Consider the following 22,461-nt stretch of genomic DNA (forward strand, 5'->3'; position numbering starts at 1 on the left):
TGGCGCAGAAATACGAAGGCGCCACGGGGAAGGTGAAATCCAATCCGAAGACTAATTTAAACATCTGCGAGTAATAACTCGGTGTTTTTTCAAAACTTCCAAATTTTACCACCTAAGTGTCGAGGCTCATTGCTCACTCAACATATCAGTACATGACTTCTGCACGGACAAGCATCATTGACTCAAGCTCCAGATTATTCAATTTCTCGCACGGCATCGGATCCTGCGCAATTTCTTCGACTGTGCAACGTGCGGATTTGCGTGTGCCTTTGTCGTGAGACAAACATCGCTGGACAGTTTCGTTTGGCAATGTCGGATTTGCAACGCGAAAAACATACGTGTTGGCTCCTGCTTCGAGGATGAGCGGCTCCCGCTCATCACCACATTACCTGTTCTGGGTGTATTGGGCTTTGGGCATGCCGCTTCGGATGATTCAACTCTTAGCAGAGGTATTGGAGAACACCGTCTTAAAATGGGCACAGCCAAGCCGCCGCGCGATTATGCTATCGCGGGAACGAAGCCCACGACTTCTGGGAGGATTCCTCGAGGAGACAAGAGACTTCGCTGTTGTTGAGTTCGACCAAACAATGCTTTTCAAAAGACAGTATAACGTTGGTCGGGTAAAAAAGCAACAGCGGGTTTTTGGAGGAATTAAGCGCGGAACGCGAATGCGTTTCCTTAGGGAAGTACCGAACAGGGTAGCTACCACACTTCTTTCAATTATAAAAGAGTAGGTACTCACGTGTCTTACACGAATTACAATTAAAGTGAAAATGAGTGTAATATTGGGGTTGGGGGGTAGTTGAGTAAGGTAAGGTATTGACATAGTTTGAAGTATCTTTTGCGTGCAAAGATGATACCATTTTGTACGAACAAATTCACTTTCAGGCATGTACTAATAAATAATTTATTAGAAATTATCGATGATGAGTCTGATGATAGTGATGAGTTTGATATGATTGAAGATAGTGATAATGACATGGAACCTACATGTACCACATAGTGGTGTATAAAACGAATTTCGTTAGCCCGGAACATCCCGACATTCCACACAGGGTGTGGAATCGTTCTGCTCCCGATTAGAAATGATGCTGCGCGCAAGACATAGAATTAAGCGTCGAGCACTACGAGAGTAGCTACAAGAATTTGCCTGGAGAACGGAAACTCTCAATACGCAGCGCGTCATCGAGCTATTATTACTTTGCACAATACAATCAAATAATTAAATTTAAAATAAAACTTAATACTACCATGCAGACTTGCATTTCACAATAAAGCCGACTCTGTACACCTGCATCACTATACGAACACCTTGTATATAACCTGATTGAAATGAGCAGGGTCGGCTTTATTTTATAGTGTCAGTTATTAGGGTCGTATTTTTAAATTGGATAAATTTTTTAAAATTTGATTAATCTCAGCAAATATCTTCTAATATATAAAATTTACGTGTCACAGTGTTAGTTACCGTACTCCTCCAAAACGGCTTTACCTATTTTTACCCAATATTATATTTATATAATTTTATATACCTACAGAATAGGTCTGAGAATCGGCTACTATCTATTTTTCATACCCCTAAGTGTTCACCCTTAAATTTCTTTTTAATTTTGGACAAAATTTTTTCTCTTTATTTTTTTATAATTAGTACACTCATTTGGTGCTAAAAAATGTGGTTGCTTGGTAAATAGTGCAGGATTGTTGAAAATTGGTATTCATATAGATTTCTATGTGCTCTTTACGAATTTCAACTTTGCCCCTCGTATCTTTGCCGCTCGCGCCACCATTTTGGAAAAATGGTGTCTAAGAACAGTTTTTTGACCATATCTCCTTTCCGACTCATTTTACAATAAACATATTTATATAATAAATTAAACTAGAGAAAATGTCCTATAATTTATGTAAGTACCTTTTTCTTGTAAAATTAATAGTTTTAGCGTACGGGCGCCACAAAGTCTACTACAACATTCGTTTTTGTCAAAAACTCATTAACTCTGTACTTTGTACTCGGAAGTACAAACATATGGCATATGACCATGTTGGATTACAAGGTGCCGGATTAGACAGTAGAGTTTTGTCCTGTCATCTCATTTATTTTATTATGGATATTGAATGTATCATACCGCCTCTGGTATTCTTCTATTTCTTCAATTTTTGTCTTATTTCTTCATCCTTGGCTACTCTAATTTTCTTCTGTGTATTTTTCTCAATTTTTTTATGCTGCTGCACATCATTTTTCATAGGCCTTCTTTGCCTATAAGTTGCAGAATTACATTAGACATCCATGTTTTTTGTTTCATGTATCTGGTTTTAGAAATTTCTTTTTTATGTTTTGTAACTACTGTTTCATTGATTATTTTGATGTTATTCTTAACAGATATATCTATTCTCTTTTCAAGTTGGTTATTTAATTCTGTTTCCGTCTGCTGTTTTAATATACGATTATTTCATTTTTTTATCATATTTTTTTGTGTGGCACTTTAATATTCAACAATTTTGAATAAATATGCACTATATATGCAAAACAAAAATTACAATTATCTAGAATGTTTATTAGGAATTGGCAAAATGGCATAAAAAGGAACCTTAAAATTAAGATCGGAATAATAGAATACATACCAAATTCAACAAAAAATTATAATATTTCAAAATATTACTTTTTTCACATGAAATGATTAAACAATATGATTAGAATTAAACGAACTACTTATTAATAATAGTGAAGTCGCCTTTGGCTCCGGCGCCCACTAGCGGCGAAGTCAGTGTGTGCGAGTGTTTGTTTGTTTGCGGAACGCCCACAACATCGCGCGGCGCTACAACCCCGAACGGAACGACAACCGCGACCTACAACCCCAAACGGAAGAGGCCGACGAGCCACGAGCACCGCCGACCTGACCGCGCTAAGGGTGCTCAGCAACGGATGCTGGACGAGCCGCGCTCTGGACCACCAGCATCGTTCAACGCCGCACGCGTCTCTCGACCTCGACCGAGCATCTTCGTTAATAAATTACGTTAATTGTTAATAAAATACAACCTACGCATCAAATTTGGCGCAGTCGGTAGGATTGCCGAGATACAAAAGATTTCAAAATTGACCTGCGATCCGGAAGAAGCATGCGTCCCAAGATGGTTGCACCCGCTTATTCTGGACATCAGACCGTCATCCGCGCCGAATTATAGCTGAACCTTTTGAAGTGATTGGTTTCGACAAAACGGACAACAAGAGGTCAGCCATGCTCATGGGCTACCTCGTGGACGACGCGTTACAATGGTACGCGACGGACGTAGCCCCATGGGTACGATCACATGGGCGTGGCCGACCCGCTGGTGCAGGCTCAGCGCAGCATCCTAGGGCCCTCAGAATCCGTAGAGTCCTACTGCAACGACAAGATGCGGCTACTACGAATGATCGCCATTGAGGAGACACGCGTTGTGGCGCAACTTACCGAGGGGATGCCGACGCATTACCGCGGCTATTTGCCACTCCAACAGCGGCCGATTGGCTTCACGTGGCCAAGCCACGCTGGGGAAACCAGCGCCACCGCCCGCATAACCAGCAGCATAACGAGCAGTCTCCTCGCCACAGCGTTGGACGTCGTCGCCCGCGCGCAGTCCAGGCCCCAGCAACCAAAACCGTCGCCCGCCAGCGGCGTGCCGCATCTGTGCCGAAAGCAGGCTGACGCAATGGCACTGGCACCGCGAGTGTCCTCGTCGGCGGACCCAGCCGCCGGTAGCAATGATCGCCGCCGAGCCTCAGCACGACCCCGAGGACGCGACCCAACAGGTGCCACATGAGGAAGCGGTTCCGGTTCAGGAAAACTCCCTGAGCGGCTCTCACTAGGTCTGCTGGATATTGCGGTGCGGATCAACGGTTGCCCCAGCAGAGCCGTTGTTGACTCCGGAAGCACCATCAACGTCATCAGCGCTGCCCTCGCTAGACGCTTGAGTGTCAAGCCCCATCCGCACACCGCAAACGCCGTCCTCCAAGTGAACGGTCGCACCCTTAGCGACGGTTCCGCCACCGTCTCCCTCACCATCGGCAACGATAGCCACCCTGTCGATGTCCACGTGTTGGCCAATTCACCCCGCGACGTGATCATTGGCCTTCGCACGAGTCGAGTCTTCGGGCTGAAGATCGACTTTCGCCAGCTCACGGTCCACCGACAGACCCCTGGCCAACCACAACCAACGCTCTGCCTCATCGCCAATGCCCAGCTGCCGCCTAGCACCTCCACCATTGTGGGTCACTTCCCGCAGCTTTTCGTTACCGAGGATACCGATGTCGGCCGCATCCCCGATGTGGCTCACCGCATCCGCCTCGAGCCGGGTACCGCACCCATCGCCCGCAGGCCCTTCCGGCACTCCCAGCCAGATGCTGAAGCCATCCGCGACCAGGTCGCCACGCTGCTGTCCAAGGGCCTCATCAGGAAGTCCACGTCCCCATGGGCATCACGCGCTCTTCTCGTCGAGAAGAAGTCCGGTGGTAAGCGCTTATGTGTTGATTACAGACCCCTCAATGCAGTCACCGTTGCTGAACGTGAGCCACTACCGGACATCCGTGACGTCGTCGATCAACTGGCGGAGTTCCGCGTCATGTCCGTCCTCGATATGGCCTGGGGCTATTGGCACATCGCCGTCGCCGAAGAGTCCGTGCCACTCACAGCCTTTGTCACCGCCGATGGGCAGTACGAATGTACGAATCAAGAACGCCTTGACTTCGACGTCGGTAGTCAGCATCTACCGCCCGGACAAGCCTGTGGTCCTTTTTACTGACGCCAGCACCGTTGGTCTTGGAGCTGTTCTGATGCAGCCAGACGACGACGGCCACCGACGTGTCGTCGCATACTACTCCCGCCGCTTATGTGGTGCTGAGAGTGCGATGTAAGTGCGATGGAACACTTCCATGTCTACGTGCACGGCAAGCATGTGGACACCTACTCGGACCATTCGGCGCTTCAGTGGCTCTTCAATATGAAGAACCCCTCAAGCAAACTGTACCGCTGGTCGATTCGCTTGTCGGTGTACAGCTACACTATTCATCATCGACCCGGACGACTTAATGAGGTAGTTGACGCTCTCTCACGGGAGCCAGTGTCGCTCCTCATCGATGACGACGTCTTGCGACGCGAGCAAGACCTAGTGGACGATCCGCCCCCAGGCTGCCAACAAACGCGAGATGGCCTTTTGATTCATCGTCATCGAGGCCTGGATCGAATATTTGTACCGGCTCCACTCCGCGCCGAGGTTCTCCGACACTACCACGACGAGCACGGACAACCTGGCGTGTTGACGACACAGCGCCTCTTGGGCGGACACTATTGGTGGCCTGATGCCGCCGATCACATCAAGGCGTAACGAGGACAACATGACCGTGCACAAATAATAATTACGTCCAACAATAAATAATTAAATAATGTGCATGTCATGCCATCGATATTTTACATAATTAATGTAAATGTATCATTCATTCGAGAGTGGAAAAAAAGAATAACAACACAACAGATTATCCGCTATAGTCGCGATACGCCTCAAAATGGAAACCAGCGCAAACCAACAATTGTAATAATATTAACAAACACACATTTGCGTAACAAGCAGAACGCAAAAGGAATAATTAACAAGTTTGTAAACTTTTCTCTTCTCTCTGTTGCTGCACTGCGCGAGTAATAAAATTTATGAGAACTTTGTTTTAAGTATTGTGTTTTATTTGGTGTTAAAAATATTGCAACAACTTGCAAATTAAATTGTTGTTATTTTGTTTATTTTGTTATTTTATGGTAAAAATAACAAAATATTAATTTTTTGGATTTTGTGTACATTTGTGCTCATAAAATAATTTTTTATTAGGAAAATTAAAAGAAATAAATGCAAATTTGAGTTTTTGTATGTTTGTGACGCTTTCACGTAAAAACCACTCAACCAATTTTTACAAAATTTGGTATAAAGATATTTATGACTAATAAAAATAATATAGACTACTTTTTATCTCATAAATTTAACTTAAAGGGTGTAAAATTGAGGTTAAAAGTTTATATGCACGTATAATCACATTATACTTATAAAACTCAAACACAGATGGCGCTAAAATCCATTTTATAACCAAATAGTAATCAAAATGTAAAAGTGAAGATAAGTTGCACATTGTGCATTGAGCAAGATGGCAAAAACACACTCTAACCGCATAGCGTATTAATTAATCGCCAATCGTTATTCATGATGACTGTAGATGGATTACAGCGCGTGCAATAACGCATGCAATATTCATGTAAATGTGAAAATCGCGCGCCATATAAAAAGCACGTTAATTAGAAAACCGTTCCATAATCAGATGCGAGATGCCAACCGGTTTTCCCACATCTCACCAAATCGATTAGCAGCGTATTGATTGAGGTCTTAAATCAGCTAGATAATAAAACTTAATTATCATAATCGAGATTGGATGTAAAAATAATTACATTTTTTCGTATTTACATTATAAGCGCATTAGCATTAATAAATGGAAGAAAAACGGTTATTACGGCTGCAATTATTCATCATGGCTCATGGATCACTTTTATTATTATATATTCTATAATTCACGTCGTTCATTGAGCAGCTGGAGAGTTTAAAAGTAATAAAAAGAGTCGTTAAATGAAACAAATCAATGTAATTAAAAGTAAAATTGGGTTTATTTTGATAGAATATTAGGTATCAAGTGATTAAACGAGAGTTTTAGTCACGAGAGTGATTAAGAGCAAGAATAGCGACTGTTTAATCAATCAAGTGTTTAATAATGTTTAGCCACATGTTGCTTACGCTATTTTTTTTACTTTTACTGAATTTCCACGTTGAGTGCTACACCATAGGCAAATGGAAGATGCAAGCTCCACCCCGTGACTAAAACCCGTGGCTAAAGTACTTTACTCACTGGTTTGGCCGTTTTTCTTTAAAATATCAATTTTATGTCTCAAAATTGTGGAAAAACTGATGGAAGTTAAAAATTTTTTTCCAAAATTGCGTTTGCAGACTTTACTCACGAAAAACTTTCCACAGTATTTTCCAATTTTTCTCTGCTTTTGTATGCGTGAATGTGTGGATGTGTTGGCCCCTCATATAGTTTAAAAGTTTTCCTTTCCGCTCATGAAAGAGGCGGCCTCTCCTCGGCGTGGCATGAAGAAAAATTCTCAAACTCCAACTCAAATAACATGGAATTTTCTATTTTCAATCTTCTTTTCTTGTGCGTTCATTTTTTCCCTCATTCTTCAAATACAGAGCGCGATATACTCTTCTTATGTGGCTATGTATGTGTATGTGTGTGAGTGAATGTGTGCGTGTGTGGGTCGTACAAATATTAACTTATTTCTTTCATATTTTCATAAAAGAAATTTCATTATTTTGCGTTGCGCGAGCCATAATGAAATTCCCATTTGTAAACTTTGCTATTATTTTAAAGAATTCCTCATTTATTTCCATTCCGACGTCGAAAATTAAAATTTCAAATTAAAGCATAATAGCCCAGCATGTTTGTGTTATTAATAGTTTAGTGCGTGTAGTTTTTGCGCTGGTGTTAACTTGTGTTTCATTAAACATTTAAATAAATCTGCGAATCTCGTGACTTGGGGCAGTAAAAAAGCATTTAACTCGCATAGTAAAATTTACTTCTTATGATATTTATTTTAATGTTAAGAGGAAAATGTTAAGTATTTTTAAATTTTGTTATGGTAAGTAATGGTATAAATAAGAATTTTAGTGTTTTTGTATGTTTGTGGCGCTTTCAAGCAAAAACCACTCAACCGATTTTGATAAATTTTGGTTTAGAGATAGTTTTGACCAAGGAAAATGAAATAGACTACTTTTTGTCGTAAAATTTTAACTTTAAGGGTGTAAAATAAGGGATTAAAGTTGATATTGAGACAAAATCATAGTTTTAGTCACATAATTCGAATCTAGGGGGCGCTAAACTGCATTATTAGCATTTTTCTTTTCTTTAAATTAAAATTAAGAATTTAATCGACGAATTTATCAAATACTACCTCCGAAAAAATAAGAAAATAACTACTTAAAGTACTTTTTACTAAACCTACGCAGACATATGTTATTCCATTGGTATTTAATTATTATTATAACCATGTGTGCATTTAACGTAGTTCCTTCCACTTTCCCACCCTTCCGTACTTCGATAACTTTTTCCAATCTACAAAATGTTCCCCGGATTAACGTCACGTCAAATTTATAATACGCCGATAAGAAACGAAATAGGGGAGCGCGCTGCACATCACTTTTGTAAACCATCGCGAAAGATATATGTGCACTGAAATAAAGAATAAAAAGCAAAAGCACGATAAAAGCAACGCAAACTTTTAAGTTTCGTCCGCTGCTGCAACAAAAACAAAACGCGAAATAAGAAATTCCAAACCATCACAAACGTATATATAAAACGCGAGCGTAGAGAGAGAAAAAAAACGGTAACAAAAAAGTTTAAGCGAACATGAAATAAAATTAAAACTTTTGCGTCCACTCATTTAAAGGTACTTTTATCATTTGTTTCTTTAAAAGTCAACTTTTCATTAGCGTGTTTTATTTTTGGATTTAATTTTTAATTAAATTTTTATGCCACTTTGGAGCCGCGCGCAGAGCAAAGCGTGTTTTGCATGTTTTCTTTGCAGCTTTTCGCTTGTCGATGGTAAACTTTGAAAGCGGTTAAGCCAAAACTAAAACTTTCAGGGACGCAGAGCCGCTGCAAATCGAATCGAATATTTCATGACATGGCGGAAGCAAAAAAAAAAATCTAAAACGACGATATTATATAAAAGGCCGGAAAAGAAAATTATTTTATCGATCCAATAGTAAATTTTAAACTTTCGTGTATATTTGGTTGCCTATTTGCTGATTGTTTTCAAAACTGGCGTGCTCTTATCTAACATCGTCTCAAGTACGCTAGCAGAACAATAGCAGTTGAAAAACTTATCGGTTATATTAATGCCGCATTCAGTTTCGCCATCTTGTCGGCGCACAATTAAAAATAACAATGCCAACAATAGCTGTTGATGCTCGGCAGCCATCTTAGCTGTAATAGGACTTTTGTGATCTGTATTATAAGATGCCTTTTGTTTGCGCACAGGCATTCCACTGCTGGTGGTGCAAACATTTAACGTTTTAACATTGTATTCTGAAAAGTAGCGAGTTTTAATTTTGTTTGCGGGCGGTTTGCATTAATGAAACCGCAGGGCGCGTGCCCGGGTGTCGATGGTGTAAACTGTGCTAAGGGGGATGTTCATCAGGTGTTATCGTGTCTTTGGGACGGCAATTGGCACGATGACATCGAGCATAATGGCTGTATTTGCCTACCGGCGGCGGTGGAGCCCGCGCGCGCACCCCCTCCTGCGGCTGGCGGAGGTGAGGTGAGCCCCCGTCCGCAGAAATTCAACGCCAATGAAAAGCATCTTTTCCGCAGCGGGCTGCGCGCCCGCACGGGCCGCCGCCACCGCTGTGTTTCTAGCATTCGCTATGACGACCGCGCGCAGCGCCAAGACGGAGAGCGGACGTGACGTCGGGAGGACGGGTTAGGCACCGCGGAGACGGCGGCGGTGGCGGCAGGGCGGCACGCGCGGGCACACGTAAAATCAATATCCCCGGGGCTGCTAAATCACGCTTATCAAGAGCACTTTTGTCAGCGTGTGTGTGTGTTAGCGGCGGCGGCCGTCCCCGCGCGTGCAGATCCAGAAACCGGGCACGGCGCGCGCCGCGCCTACATCCTTAAAACGTCGCCGCACGCCGCCATAGTGCACGCTACACAAAACATTCAATTTGAACATCAAGTTGAAACGAAATGGATTTTCCACGCCCCCCAATCGGGCGGCTTTATGCCCACGTCAAGGCCAGGAGACGATTCAACAATTCAATCTATAAAACAACAATTTAAAAATCAAAACGAAAATAAAAATAAATTATTAACTACTAACAAGCTTGTAGGTATTATCTAAAGGTGTCAAAAGATCCCCAGCTGTGGTTATGGTCGCAAGGGCGGCGGCAGTGGCAGCGACAGCGGTGGCGGCGCTTCCTTTGCGCGTGCCGACACGTACTTATGCGTTCGGAGGCGGCGGGTGTCGAGCGTCGAGCGCGTCGCACGTCTCTATCCCGCCTCGAGATCCCGGCGTGCGGTCCGGGACCCACACAATTACCACAATCACAACCTAAACCGCCGGGAAAAGAAAAAAAGATGAACACAGCAAAAACTCTTAACCTACAGTTTTTATTAGAAATCTGTAAATAAAGTTGCCTATAGTATTATTTTTACCATACTATAATACAGCTGTAAGTTTTGCAAATATTTTGAGGTAGGCAACCCAAACATCAATAAAAACAATGAACATGCACTTCTACTCTAAAATCCTCATCCACTTGAGTTTTTCCCTAAATAAAACCCAGTAACAAAATAAATTCCCTATCCTAACATGTTTTGACACATTTGTCACCTGTTTAAAGGTCAAAACAAGGTCACAAATGACAACTGTCATTATCGTGACAATTTGGCAAGTGGTAAACGTGCTGGTTAACTTGCTTTACGAGCCCCCCGAACCGAATGCTTGCCGCTGAATGAGATGTCCCGAACGTGCGAACCGCCTGCGAACGTTTCGAGCGTGTCGTGAATGAGCGCGACCACGCCACAATGCTACCGCACGCCACTTTTACTACCGCCTGCGCTCGGCGGTCGTAGTCGTAACAAAACCGACGCGACGCCGCGGCCGCCGCTATTATCGCATCGCATGCACAAGCTGTGAAACGCCGCACGCGTCCGCGCGTTTACTACGCGCCTGAAAATGAATGAATTCCTCTCCTCTGGGCATGTGAGTATATGTGTGTGATCGTAAAAACAATCACACTAGCAATATTTATGCAATAAACTAAAGCGTGTTCATCACGATCATTAGATCAGCTGTTGCGCATTCCGACTGTGTGTGAATGTGTGGGTTTTTTTTGTGTGGCGTGTTCGGGTGGTGGTAGACGAGACGCGTGTTTATCGAAATCGCTTATGTATTACGGGTAGCGGTAGCGCGGCACGCGCAGGCGGCAAGCCGTCGCGTGCCGGCGACGACAGTCATTCGCACCGCTGGAGGCGCTCGGCACAGTGGCACACTGGCGTGCGCTTCACGATCTCTCGCCCGCCAAGATCATGCCCGGTGTGCTTTTTTGCTCGCTGGGCTTTTTGTTCGTTTTCGGCGTGAACACGCCGATTGGCATGGCAGCAGCATGCCTCACGCCGGCGTGCCGTGCGGCAGGCGCGAGTTCACGCTCGCTTTCGCTTCGATTGCCTGTTCGCACTTATTTAAACGTTCATTCACTCATTTATTCATTTCATCGCGGCGCTTTTTTCCTACCGGTGTTTGGATTAACCAACAAGGCGCATTCCACCGCATTGATTCCTAGTTATCAATTACCACGCCAATCAACACACAGCGAATAACAAAAATGTTTAAAACAGCTATAACTTTTGAAGTAGACCTGCTAAACGGACGTGGTTTTCGAATTTAGAGGTAAAATGTTAATGATTATCTATTTATCAATGTAGTTTGGTGTTATCACGGCGAGTTTTTGAGATATTTTGGTTTAAAACTCATAAAAACTAAAAATTTCAAGAAAATTATAAAATTAAAAGTAAAATTGCTTTTACACACAAAATATACATTGTAGAGACATAATATTAGTCGCAATAGAAACTACGATTAATTAACTTTAACTCACCGCAAACAGCAAATCTCTATCTTCTCTAGTTTTCGAGATATTTAAGTTTTAAAATCAAAATGACAGCAAAAACTTAATATGACATGACATGCAACACGTAGAGGTCAGCACTGTCGCATGTCTTCTGTTTTGACAGTCACGTCGCGCGTCAGAAACCTGTAACAGTAAATGACGATGCAAATCGTTATAGTTATAAATTTTCAACTGGATGGTAAGTGTAATTATTATTAAATATGTGTGTTGCTCATAGAAAATACTTGGCGTGAGAAATAATCCGCTGACCTGTTTAAAACGCGCTTAAATTAAGAGCTAGTGTCGAAAAACTTGTGTCGTGTTTAAATTACGTAAAACGATTACATAAATAAATTCACAACGACGAGCGTTGGGCTGGCGGCGTGCCGCGGTGCGCCGGGTCGATCCCCATCTTCCCGCGGGGGTTAAGGGTGGTGGCGTGCCGCGTGCCGCCGCCTCCCTCGCGGGGTATTATTTATTCGTTTTTCATGGATTTTTGAGATTTAAATCGACGCGGGCCGCTCGCGATTCGCGTCCGCACGGCGCAGGAAGGGAGCCTGGTGGCGCGGCAGGGGGGGGAAGGGGCCCCTCGGGAGGGGTCGCGCGCGATCGCGCCGCGCGCCGCTATTTCGTTACGCGCCGCTCTCGTGCCAGCACCGTGTGTCCCGTCGCGCAGCGTACCAGCGTACAGCAGCAGCACAGCCCGAGCCCGGAAACATGCTCCAAGCAACCACGCGACCGGACCTTACCGCGCGGAATTAGTATACGAGTACTACAATTCGATTTCAATCTCGGCGCGCGCGCGAGTTCCCTATTGATATATAGATAGATATATATTATTAAATCGTGACTTTGTACCCAGTGTGTCCTGTGGATTACCGCTAGCAGCACGGAGAAATAATTTTGGTGGTGTCGCCAGCAACCCGCCGGCGTCTCCACGCGCCGCCACCACCACCACCACCACCGCCGCCAGAGTTTGGTTTATCCTTTTTTCTCGATCTACGCTGTCCCACGCCAAGCCAACACGCTGGAACATTTACGGCCCATCGTGGCGTCGATCAACACCCTCAACTCTACGTCTGATACTATGGAGGCAACCTATTGCGTCGGCAGTGATGTAGATGTTTGCAGGATGTTTGATCAGTATTTATACAAGGTAAAAATCATTTTCTTCTCACGTGTCTCATCAAACTATTAATAGGGTTTAAGAATAAGCTTTAAAAAACCGGTTTTGAGTTGAGTCGCGTATGAGAAGATGCATCGCAGCATCTGTTCCTTCTGCGCATGACCCTATTACTTAAGTAACACAAAAAGATTGGAATTTATTATAGTTTATGTATGCGTGTGTTTGTTTAGGCAAAGATAAGTCCCAATGCTTTTACTTAAATTTATGCTGTTGAAATGTTTTCGACCTTTGCGCTCTTATCTTGCGCGTTATCAAGATGCTACGCGTTGGCCCGCATGTAAAGACTCCAAACTACACTTGTTTAACTTAACAATTCCTCGGCGTATTTTTATTTCTACTTCCTATCGCACACAATGAATTATCATGTATAAAAGTGCTCGGAAAGTCGAAAATTTAATTGCTTTTTGTATATATGTAGATAACAAAAGCACCAAGGAAGTTAATAATCATTAATAAACCCAGCTGTGCTATTGTTTTCTACGGGGTTTTGGAAATATTTTTTTTTAACTTGGAAAAAGTTCCGCTGTGGCTTCGGAAGTTTTAATCGCATCGCATTATTTCGATGCAAATTTGTACATATTTGAATTTAGAATATATCAGATTTACATTTTCCATTTCCATCCATTTGCATTTCGTTGAGTCGGTGGCGTGCGTACATGTTTCATGTTTAAATTTGAATTCAATTTGGATTTTTATTGAGTGTCACAACATACGTTTATGCTGGGGAACATTATAGTGTACATGATCTAGGCGCTCCGCGCAGGAGAGACACCGAGTGTCGTGCGCATGCGTTGTGTGCGGTTATGTGGTTGTGTGTGGAGAGTTGCGTACGGGATGCGCGTACAGACTGTATGTATGTGCCTGATGCACTTAACTTTGAAACGGAATATTATTGGAACGCTATAAAAACGTCATGTTTCATTTTAATATCGCGCCGATACTTTACCAAGCTATAAACTTTGGAGGAATTTATGGCTGTTTCTATAAATGTGGTTTCATTTTTGTTCAGAGTTTCTTTTTGTTGTTTAATGAGAAGTGAGGTGGTATTATGTTTGTGTTGGGAGATATTTGACATTTGAAGTTAAAATCATGCAAAATTAGTATGAAAAGAAGTAAAAATTTAGTTTTTGGTTAATTGTTGCTAATTGTTAATGTTTTTCAAATTTGTTTAAAGTCCATCTTATAGTCTTGGTTATAATCTACCGTTATCAACAAAAGTAACAGTTTTATCTCTTTTAGATTCCGAGTTATCGACGTTTTTCTCTGATTAGAAAAAAATCACAAACTTTTACTTTTTTCCTCCTGAAGCAAAAACAACAAAAATCACAAAATTTTCTCTTGCCATTTTTATTTCCATTTTAAATCCGCTTTTTAATGGTTATTCAATAAATATTTTCGGTTGTTAAATAGCTGAGTTTTCACGTCGTAAAGATTGACGACTGTAAATCTAAAACCAACAACAGTTTTCAATCATTTTTAATTAAATTCTGGTTAATGAATCATTTTATGTTAATTCTTCTTGACCTCATCTTATAGTCCATGTTTAGATCTATCATTAACCACAAACAACACATTTCTATCTCATTTAGTTACGTAGTTACGGACGATTTAAACATTACATGCAGTGCAATTGAAAATTGTTACTCTTGCACGTTATACACAAAAACTATAATGATTACAAGATTGCTTTTTGGTAGGTTGTATCAGTAATTAATTTCCTTTCTAATGATGCTTTGATCAATAATCTACACTTTGTATTTATATAGTTATAACGGTTTTAACAACAACAGTTAAATAAATCAACTGAGTTTAATTTTTGATATTGAATATCTTTATCAATTTATAGCCAATTAATAAAATTATATGTTCATATTAAATGTTTAAATGTTAGTCTATTTAATATACTATCATTTCATAAAAAATCACTTTAAAATTTTAAATAGTTTTCGAGTTATGACGATTTTACAAAACATTTCAAATCAATAATTCACGGCTTTTAATTTACCTACGCACGCACGTTCCGCGTTAAATCATGTGCAATATTTGCAACAACACATGTCCGGCCGCAAAAGTCCAATTCGGTGCTTTTTCGGAGAGTGCGTGCGGTTTTCGGTGCAGCATCGCCGCCGCAAACCCATTAGGTACACTTTCATGCATGGTTAATACCATGCGCGCACGCACCACAACCTGGGCACTGGTTCAGTTGGGCAGGCAGAGCGCATCGGAATGCCGCGGCGGCGGCCGCTCGAGAGTGAAATGTCCCCCGACGTCGACGGACCGGATCGGACCACCCGTCCGGCCGATCGCAGATGGGCAATGCACCCAACAGGTCGGCGCGCTCGGGAGGAGAGGACAGGTTGAGAAGTGGTACCTCTCTTCTTTTCACTGTATCAACTATCAACCCCTTTTTCAAAACCACCGCAGCATCTGTTGCATATCGCATAGCATCAAAATTTAATCAAAAAAATAACAGAATTTTAATATTTTAAATATTTGAGGTTAAATTTTGAGGAAAAATTTGTTTTTTGAGGATTTTGTGCATATAAATGCATTATAATGCTATTTTTAGCTTTTGATCAACTTTTCCAGTATTCATGTGTAGAATACAGGTGTTTAAAGCGGGAAATTTCAATTTTTAAATTTTTTATTGCGATTTTTAAACAATTTACGATAAATATTGCGAAGAAAAAGGTTGCAAAACATGAAATTATAGTAAAAATAATTATTTTACTAATTTTACTCTAAGAAAAAGTCGTGAAAAGTGAAAATTTAAAGCAAAAATACTTTCATCCCTTATTTAACACCCTTAAAATTATAATTTCTCCACCAAACTTCACATTATTACTTACTATACCAATCTAAATAATTTCTAAAAATTTCATCAAAATTCATCCAGAGGTTTTCGAGTTATTAAGGAACAAACATACATTCAGTCTAAATAACCCCCAAAAACACCGATTATAAACCGAAATTCGTCCGGAAAATCACCCAAATTCATTTCTAACAAAATAAGTATACATAATAGATATTTATATAATGCATTTGCTTGTTTGTAGCCGCTGGGTCATTAAATGTTTGCGTTATTTACGAGCGATGAATAATGAACATTCGTAATTGTTTAATTAAAAATCATTAATCATACTAATTATGCACGATGGCTGGCATCCACTATACCCAAACAAACACACTCACCCATACACGCAGTTTATTTGCAATAAATTATTGAACAGTGGCCGCGAGCGTGCGCTGGAGAGATGGATCGCGAATATGCGGAAACAATTAATTCGTTCTTTACATATACACACACAAACACACATAGAAGCCAGAACTATAACGAGAAGCAATAAATATGTAATTTATTAAAAGTTGGCTTTTAAGTTAAAGTTTTACGTTGCGCTATTATCGTTATGGCTTTTGCTGTATGTGTCTTTTTGCGCAGAATAATTGTTATTATTATTCCGGCGAGTTATAAGTTACAACAAACAGGTTCCGCTCGACTTGGTTACAAAGTCGTAAAAGTTTGAAATTTATTACGAATGTTTAAGCCGCGCATTTTACGAACACAAACGCTCATATAGCATAGATATAGATTTAGATACACACATTTGGGTTACGCGGATGTACAGTGTGTCCGGAGTCACGCTTTCCTAAACATTTAAACATCATCATAGATCAATCTGTTGGTTATATTACATTACATTTCAATTTACTATTTGATTGAAAAACATGTTTGAAAAATTTAATAAATTATATTGTAGTTGATCGCTAATTGGCATTTATATAAATTGTCCGTGTGGTGTTGTTACAAGTTTTTGTGCAAATAATGCCGAGTCGCAGGCGCAGAAATAGTTTGTTGTAATAAATAAGCAAATAATCGCGCAGAGTGTACTTGTGTGCAGTGTGTGTTTTGCACAACGGGCACTGTACTATACGTATGTAAGCGGAGTAGTGAACACATGTCGAAACGGCACACATGTATAAACTGATTACATAAAAATTCCAGCAAACTCGTTTTCCTTGTGTGAAAGTTTACATTTTGCTGCGAGCAAATCAGCAAGGCATGCAACATTCAATCTTGGGCATAAAATCAACTAAATCTTATGATATTACAATGCGGAGTGATTACCAATGTGGAAAATATGTTATGTTTGGTTAGGTGTGTATTGTGTTTGAATTTCGCGCGCTGCACATGTTAAAAGTCATTTCTACTGCGTATGCGTGAAGAGTAGTAAGTTTAAAGCGGGAAATTTGAATTTTTTGAAAGTTTTTTGTATTTTTATGAAAATTACGGTAAATATTGTGTTTAAAAAGTAGTAGGACATGAAATTATTGCAAATAATAATTATTTTACTCATTTTAGTTGAAAATAACGTTGGAAACAGCGAAAATTTAATAAAAATAACTTTTGTATATAATTTTTAATGCGCATGTGCTGAATACACTATTTTTATAGCGGGAAATTTGCATTTTTCATAGTTTTTACAGTTTTTTCTTAAATTTTAGTACAAAAAACAATAAATATTGCAATTAAAAAGCAATAAAACATGAAATTAGTACAAAAATAATTATTTTACTAATTTTAAAGTTGTTTAAAGAGAAAATAAGAAAAAATTAGTTTTGTAAGTAATTTCTAGTGCGCATGTGCAGAATGCAGCATTTTTATATCGCGAAATATGCATTTTTGCCAGAATTCCATTAATTTTCATACAAAAAACGATAAATATTGCAATTAAAAAGCAATAAAACACAAAATTTTCCAAAAATAATTATTTTACTAATTTTAGTCGAAAAAACTGTGAAAAAAATAGTGAAAAGTGAAAATTAGTAAAAATTACACTTTGTCTTTTATTACCAGCGACTTTCTAAAAATAATATTCGGCTATCTTCGTCTGCGTCAGTAATTAGTATTTAGAAAACACTAATTTACAAATTGCACTACTTAAAACCGTGTCGCCCCACTCTTTCTGCCTTATTATTCATACACTGTTGCCAACCGAGACTTTCTCTTCGCTTAACTTATTAATATTTCTCTCTTTCCACAAAAAACATTTATTTATTTCAAATAAATAAATTTCCAATCCAAGACGTTAAGACTTAAAACAGCACTTAAATAAAATAAATCTTTTCCTATATACTCGTATTTATTGAGGATGAAGAACAAAGCAGCGAATAAAGATTAATTTCGGCGATTACGATGAGGCACAATGCATTTCCATTACCGGTCATAATTATATAACTTAGAATTGGTTCTAGTGACTCGCCCTTATTGCAAACCACCGATAGTGGCGCACAATACGCTCGAAATTCAAATCCCAGTGTAAATCAATTCCCGTGTCAGTATTATTCCTATTGCACTTGATTAAATTTTATCAATTTTTCTATTTCGACGCCAACACGAGTTACGAAACACTTGGTGGGGAGATCGTTGAACCTGTTATAAATTGATGTTATATTCAAGAATGCAAGATTAATATTCGTAATTTATGGCCGCGTCGCATCTCTAATCTTTCATTATCTCTCATTCTCTTTCGACTCTCTCTTCGACTGCGTTGTGTGTGCGCCTTTGAGTGTGCTGGCTCACATCTTGCATCCCTCTTGGGGTTTAAGGTCCCACAATAAGTCTTTATGTCTGCGTCAACGACGTCTTTTGGAAAAATATGAAACACACACACACTAACACGCATGCGCATGCGCAGTGAGTAACTAATAACTTGAGCTTTTTGGAACGAGCATTTTCCACATAATACGTAATTACAAAACTTTACAACGGTATGCGCGTTGCGCTCGAACATAAAATATTATTATCAGAAGTTCCACTTGCTTTATATACATTTATATTATCATAAATCGTAAGGTCGTAAAATTTCGACATTAAGGCACACTTACTCCTTTTAGCATTTCATGCGCTCGCTCCAAGTTTGTTAATGCAAGTTTCTGGAGTTGAAGAGTTAAATTGTCAGTAATTATTTACATTAGCGTTTTACGTTTTGCCAACTTTTACGTTTGCATGATTAATGAGCTTTGTACTAACTTGCCTGCTCTGCATTTTGCATAACACGCACATATTGAATTTAAGCGTTAAATAATACATCAGGAAAAGTATCAATTATTGTCTTAATGCCTTAATTTATACATTTATATGAGTATTTATTTGATTTTTGGTTAATTTTTATGGAAAATTGGAGAAATTTCAAGTTAAATTTACGAGTTACAGGAATTATTGATGACTTTTTATAGTTTTTAATTAATTCCGCGTAAAGTAATAAATATAAATTAATTATCTTTTCGGAATACAATATAGTAATAAATTCTGCATTTAATAATGCATAGATTTATTTCCTATCATTTTTTAAAATGAAAGTTATAAACAAATTTTTTTCCAAGTTGTGAATTTTTAAGAAATCAATTTTAATTGTTAATAACTTTTTTGCGAATAACTTTTACAACAAAATAAAAATGTTGTTAAGTTCAGAATTTAATTCTCAATCTATTTTGGTTTATACCATTATTGTAACTCTTATACTTTTGGAGTAATTAATTAAAAACTACAACAGTTACACTTTTCCACGTCCATAAACCAACTTTTTTTAAAGTCAATTTTAATTGTTAATAACTTTGTACCAAATAATTTTACAAAGAAGAAAAAAAAAGATTTTTAAATCAAGAATTTAATTCTGAATCTATTTTCCTTTAAATCATTTTTCAAACTTAAATACTTTTTGAGTAATTTATTAAAAACTATAACAGTAACATAATTTACCTCTATAAATCAACTTTTTTTTTTTAAGTCAACTTTAATTGTTAATAACTTTTACCAAATAACTTTATCAACAAAATAAAAACATTTTAGATCCATAATTTAATGCAGAATCTATTTTTGTTTAAATAATATTTTCAACTTAAATACTTTTCGAGTAATTAATTAAAAACTACACCAGTTACACTTTTCCGCGTCTATAAATCATTCCACAAAGCTTTGCCACTTTTCCAACCCGCGTAAAATTCTCCTATTTATCTACAAAACGTAGTTTTAGCACAGTCATCAAAATAACGCCCAAAGTAAACGCATCATTTTTCAGCGCTTAATCTTGTGTCACTAATTGTAAGTTTGTATTGTTCTGTTTGAATTCCTATCTACTCGTAGCTACACAAACCTAACCACATTCACACACAGCGAAAATTTAACATGCGCAGCACAAGAATAAAGCATTATGATTAATGAAGCACTTAGTGTCTCAATGTAAATAATTATTTATTAGATAGAAATAACAAATTGCTACGCGCGCGCAATGGTCCATTGTGCCATTGTGATTGGTAAATATTCCAGCTTTAAGAGCCTGCGGCTAAAAAGGTGCGGTCGATGTGAAAAAAAACTCGGAATATTGATATTATTAAACCACATTGAAATAACTTAACTTGGAATTAACTTGGTATTTGTACATACTTAGTTATAATAATTTATTATTTTTTTTGCTTTTGCTTTGTATTGAGAATAATCGTAATTATATTCGCGTATTGTCTACGATTTCGATGTCGTCGCAATATTCGTTAGATATTTGCCAGCGTTAGTGTGGTAATTGTAATTGTAACTTAATATAAAGCACGAGTGACCTTCGCTATTGTAATTATTATGAATTCATACAGTTTTATTATCATTATCTCGGCGAGATAAGCAGCAATGAGTTTAGAATTATATTGCTCGCGTTATTTTTAGTAAAAATTTATTTTATTTTATTTTCTTGTTTCTTACAACAAGAAATGGTCGATTTTATCAACAAAATTTGTAATTTTATTTTAAATGCATCTTTAGCGCCATCTAGATTTCAATTATTTAACTATAACTATGATTTAATCGCTATACAAATTTTTAGTCTCTTATTTAACACTCTTCCAGTAATAATTTTTAATATTTTAATAAATATTCTCTTATTTTGGGTCAAGATGAATCCAAAAAATCATAGATGATCAAAATCTGTCCATCCGTTCTTGAGTTATAAACGTTTTAACTAACAAAATTTGTTTTATACAACTGTAGATACATTATTTCTTCCGTGTTGCATGCGCCATCTATGAACGAACCCCGCACTGCATTTGACATTTCATGTCACGCATCAAACGCGGCAATATTTGCGTTTGTGGCTGCCATGCGCAAACATTGATGCTGCGTGTATTTGCCACATTATATACACTATTCCTATGGCGCTAATTGATTATCGATCGCGTCCTTATTATAATGAGTCGCGTCTTCTGGCTGTGACTCGAAATAACGCGCATGTTGAACACGCCAGACGAAATCAATACGTAATTAAAATCGTCGTATTAGGCGCGGCTGTGTTAAATGTTTGCACCTTCAAAAAGCTGAAGCATTCGATGAATTATTTGACATCTGCGCTTGATTTACGATAATATAATAATAAACCGGTTTTCAAATTTACGATCTGCCATTTTTAATTTGTTTTAATATTCGCTTGTTTTTATTTCATAATGGAAAAATTACAGTGATGAAAAATATTTACGTTCAGAGTGGCTGCAAACAATGAAATCGCAAACGCAATAAAAGTCGGATAACAAATAACTAATAGCAGCGGCGGGCAAAGAGAGATAGAAAACTGTGTAATATAATAATAAACCCAAACTATACAACGAAACTGGCAACGTTAATTTTCATGGTCTAGTTAATAATAATTCGATTTAATTTCGCATTTGATCAAATATCAAACAACAAGGCTCGTAAATTAAATTTATGTTTTTATAGATAGCACGATATAAAAATATATATACAATATTCACGCACGAACGAAATTCGAATTCGTTTCATTTACTTTCGCAATCGAAATTGGAAATATTTAACAATTACGCCCGACACGCGCGTTTATTGAGGGGAATAATGTTGATGAGATTGTTGACATTGAAAAAGGGCGCAACACGGCGTGTTTGACAGAATGTTTCGGGTGTAGTCGGGTGTAGTAGGAAACGAGCCGACACACACCGACCTGTGGAGAGGAGCGACTTGCTTTACGGAGAGTGAAAGATTAGGCCGGCGGGTGGCGGAGCGTTTAGCGTTCGCGTTCGCACTCTTTACGCAATCCGGCAGCAGGCAGCGACAAGTGCGAGCGGCACGTAGCACGCCGAGCGAACGTGAGGCACGCGACCGCTGTCCGCCTCCGCACCGGCATGGCGCGCGGTGGGACTGTCGAGGCGGCACGTCCTGCTCTGCTGCTCGGCGCGCGCTTGCTGCCGGGCATCGCTAACAGGTGTCGGTGTCATGACGGGCCCTGCTCAACTTCACTCCTTACACCCCTTACACGCTACACCCAATCCCTACAAATTAGAAAATACAGTCAATGTATGCAACCCAATATACACGAAAAATAGGTTATATATTTTCATACAAACCGAGCGTGTGTCTGTCCTCAATTCTATACATTAATATATGTATAGGTCATCAAACTGTGGCGATAACGTTACACTTGCTGAGTCATTCTTTCATTTAACTAGTTGTTTCAATAATGAAGTAGGTGTACACCTACCGGACAGTTAGT

General features: G+C 39.2%; 1 protein-coding gene and 1 long non-coding RNA gene across 6 annotated transcripts in view; one reads left to right on the top strand and one right to left on the bottom strand.

Annotated features, from left to right (window-relative positions):
• Nucleotides 1-9,621: 9,621 nt before the first annotated feature.
• LOC135798323 (uncharacterized) lies at nt 9,622-12,158 on the bottom strand. Its single transcript, XR_010549691.1, has 4 exons — nt 12,004-12,158; nt 11,722-11,877; nt 9,942-10,172; nt 9,622-9,882 (listed from the first exon to the last, which is right to left on the bottom strand). It is a non-coding gene; the product is annotated as an uncharacterized lncRNA (long non-coding RNA).
• The window catches only part of LOC135798322 (TOX high mobility group box family member 4-like), a 59,835-nt gene continuing 49,290 nt past the window's right edge, over nt 11,917-22,461 (top strand). For 4 of the 5 annotated variants that reach the window (XR_010549689.1, XR_010549690.1, XM_065311130.1 and 1 more), the window contains exon 1: nt 12,370-12,889. Coding sequence is in view for 3 of the 5 variants with exons in the window: in XM_065311132.1 (XP_065167204.1) it covers nt 12,821-12,889 (69 nt within the window). In the remaining 2 variants the exon portion in view is untranslated. Of the gene's footprint in view, nt 11,933-12,369; nt 12,890-22,461 lie in introns of those variants that run through there. The other variant, XM_065311131.1, reaches the window with a different exon arrangement.

This window comes from Atheta coriaria, unplaced genomic scaffold (assembly GCF_025399875.1).
Source record: "Atheta coriaria isolate IRGN ID8LTWV9N9 unplaced genomic scaffold, Caltech_Dcor_3.1 hic_scaffold_9_pilon, whole genome shotgun sequence".
Lineage (NCBI taxonomy): Eukaryota > Metazoa > Arthropoda > Insecta > Coleoptera > Staphylinidae > Dalotia > Dalotia coriaria.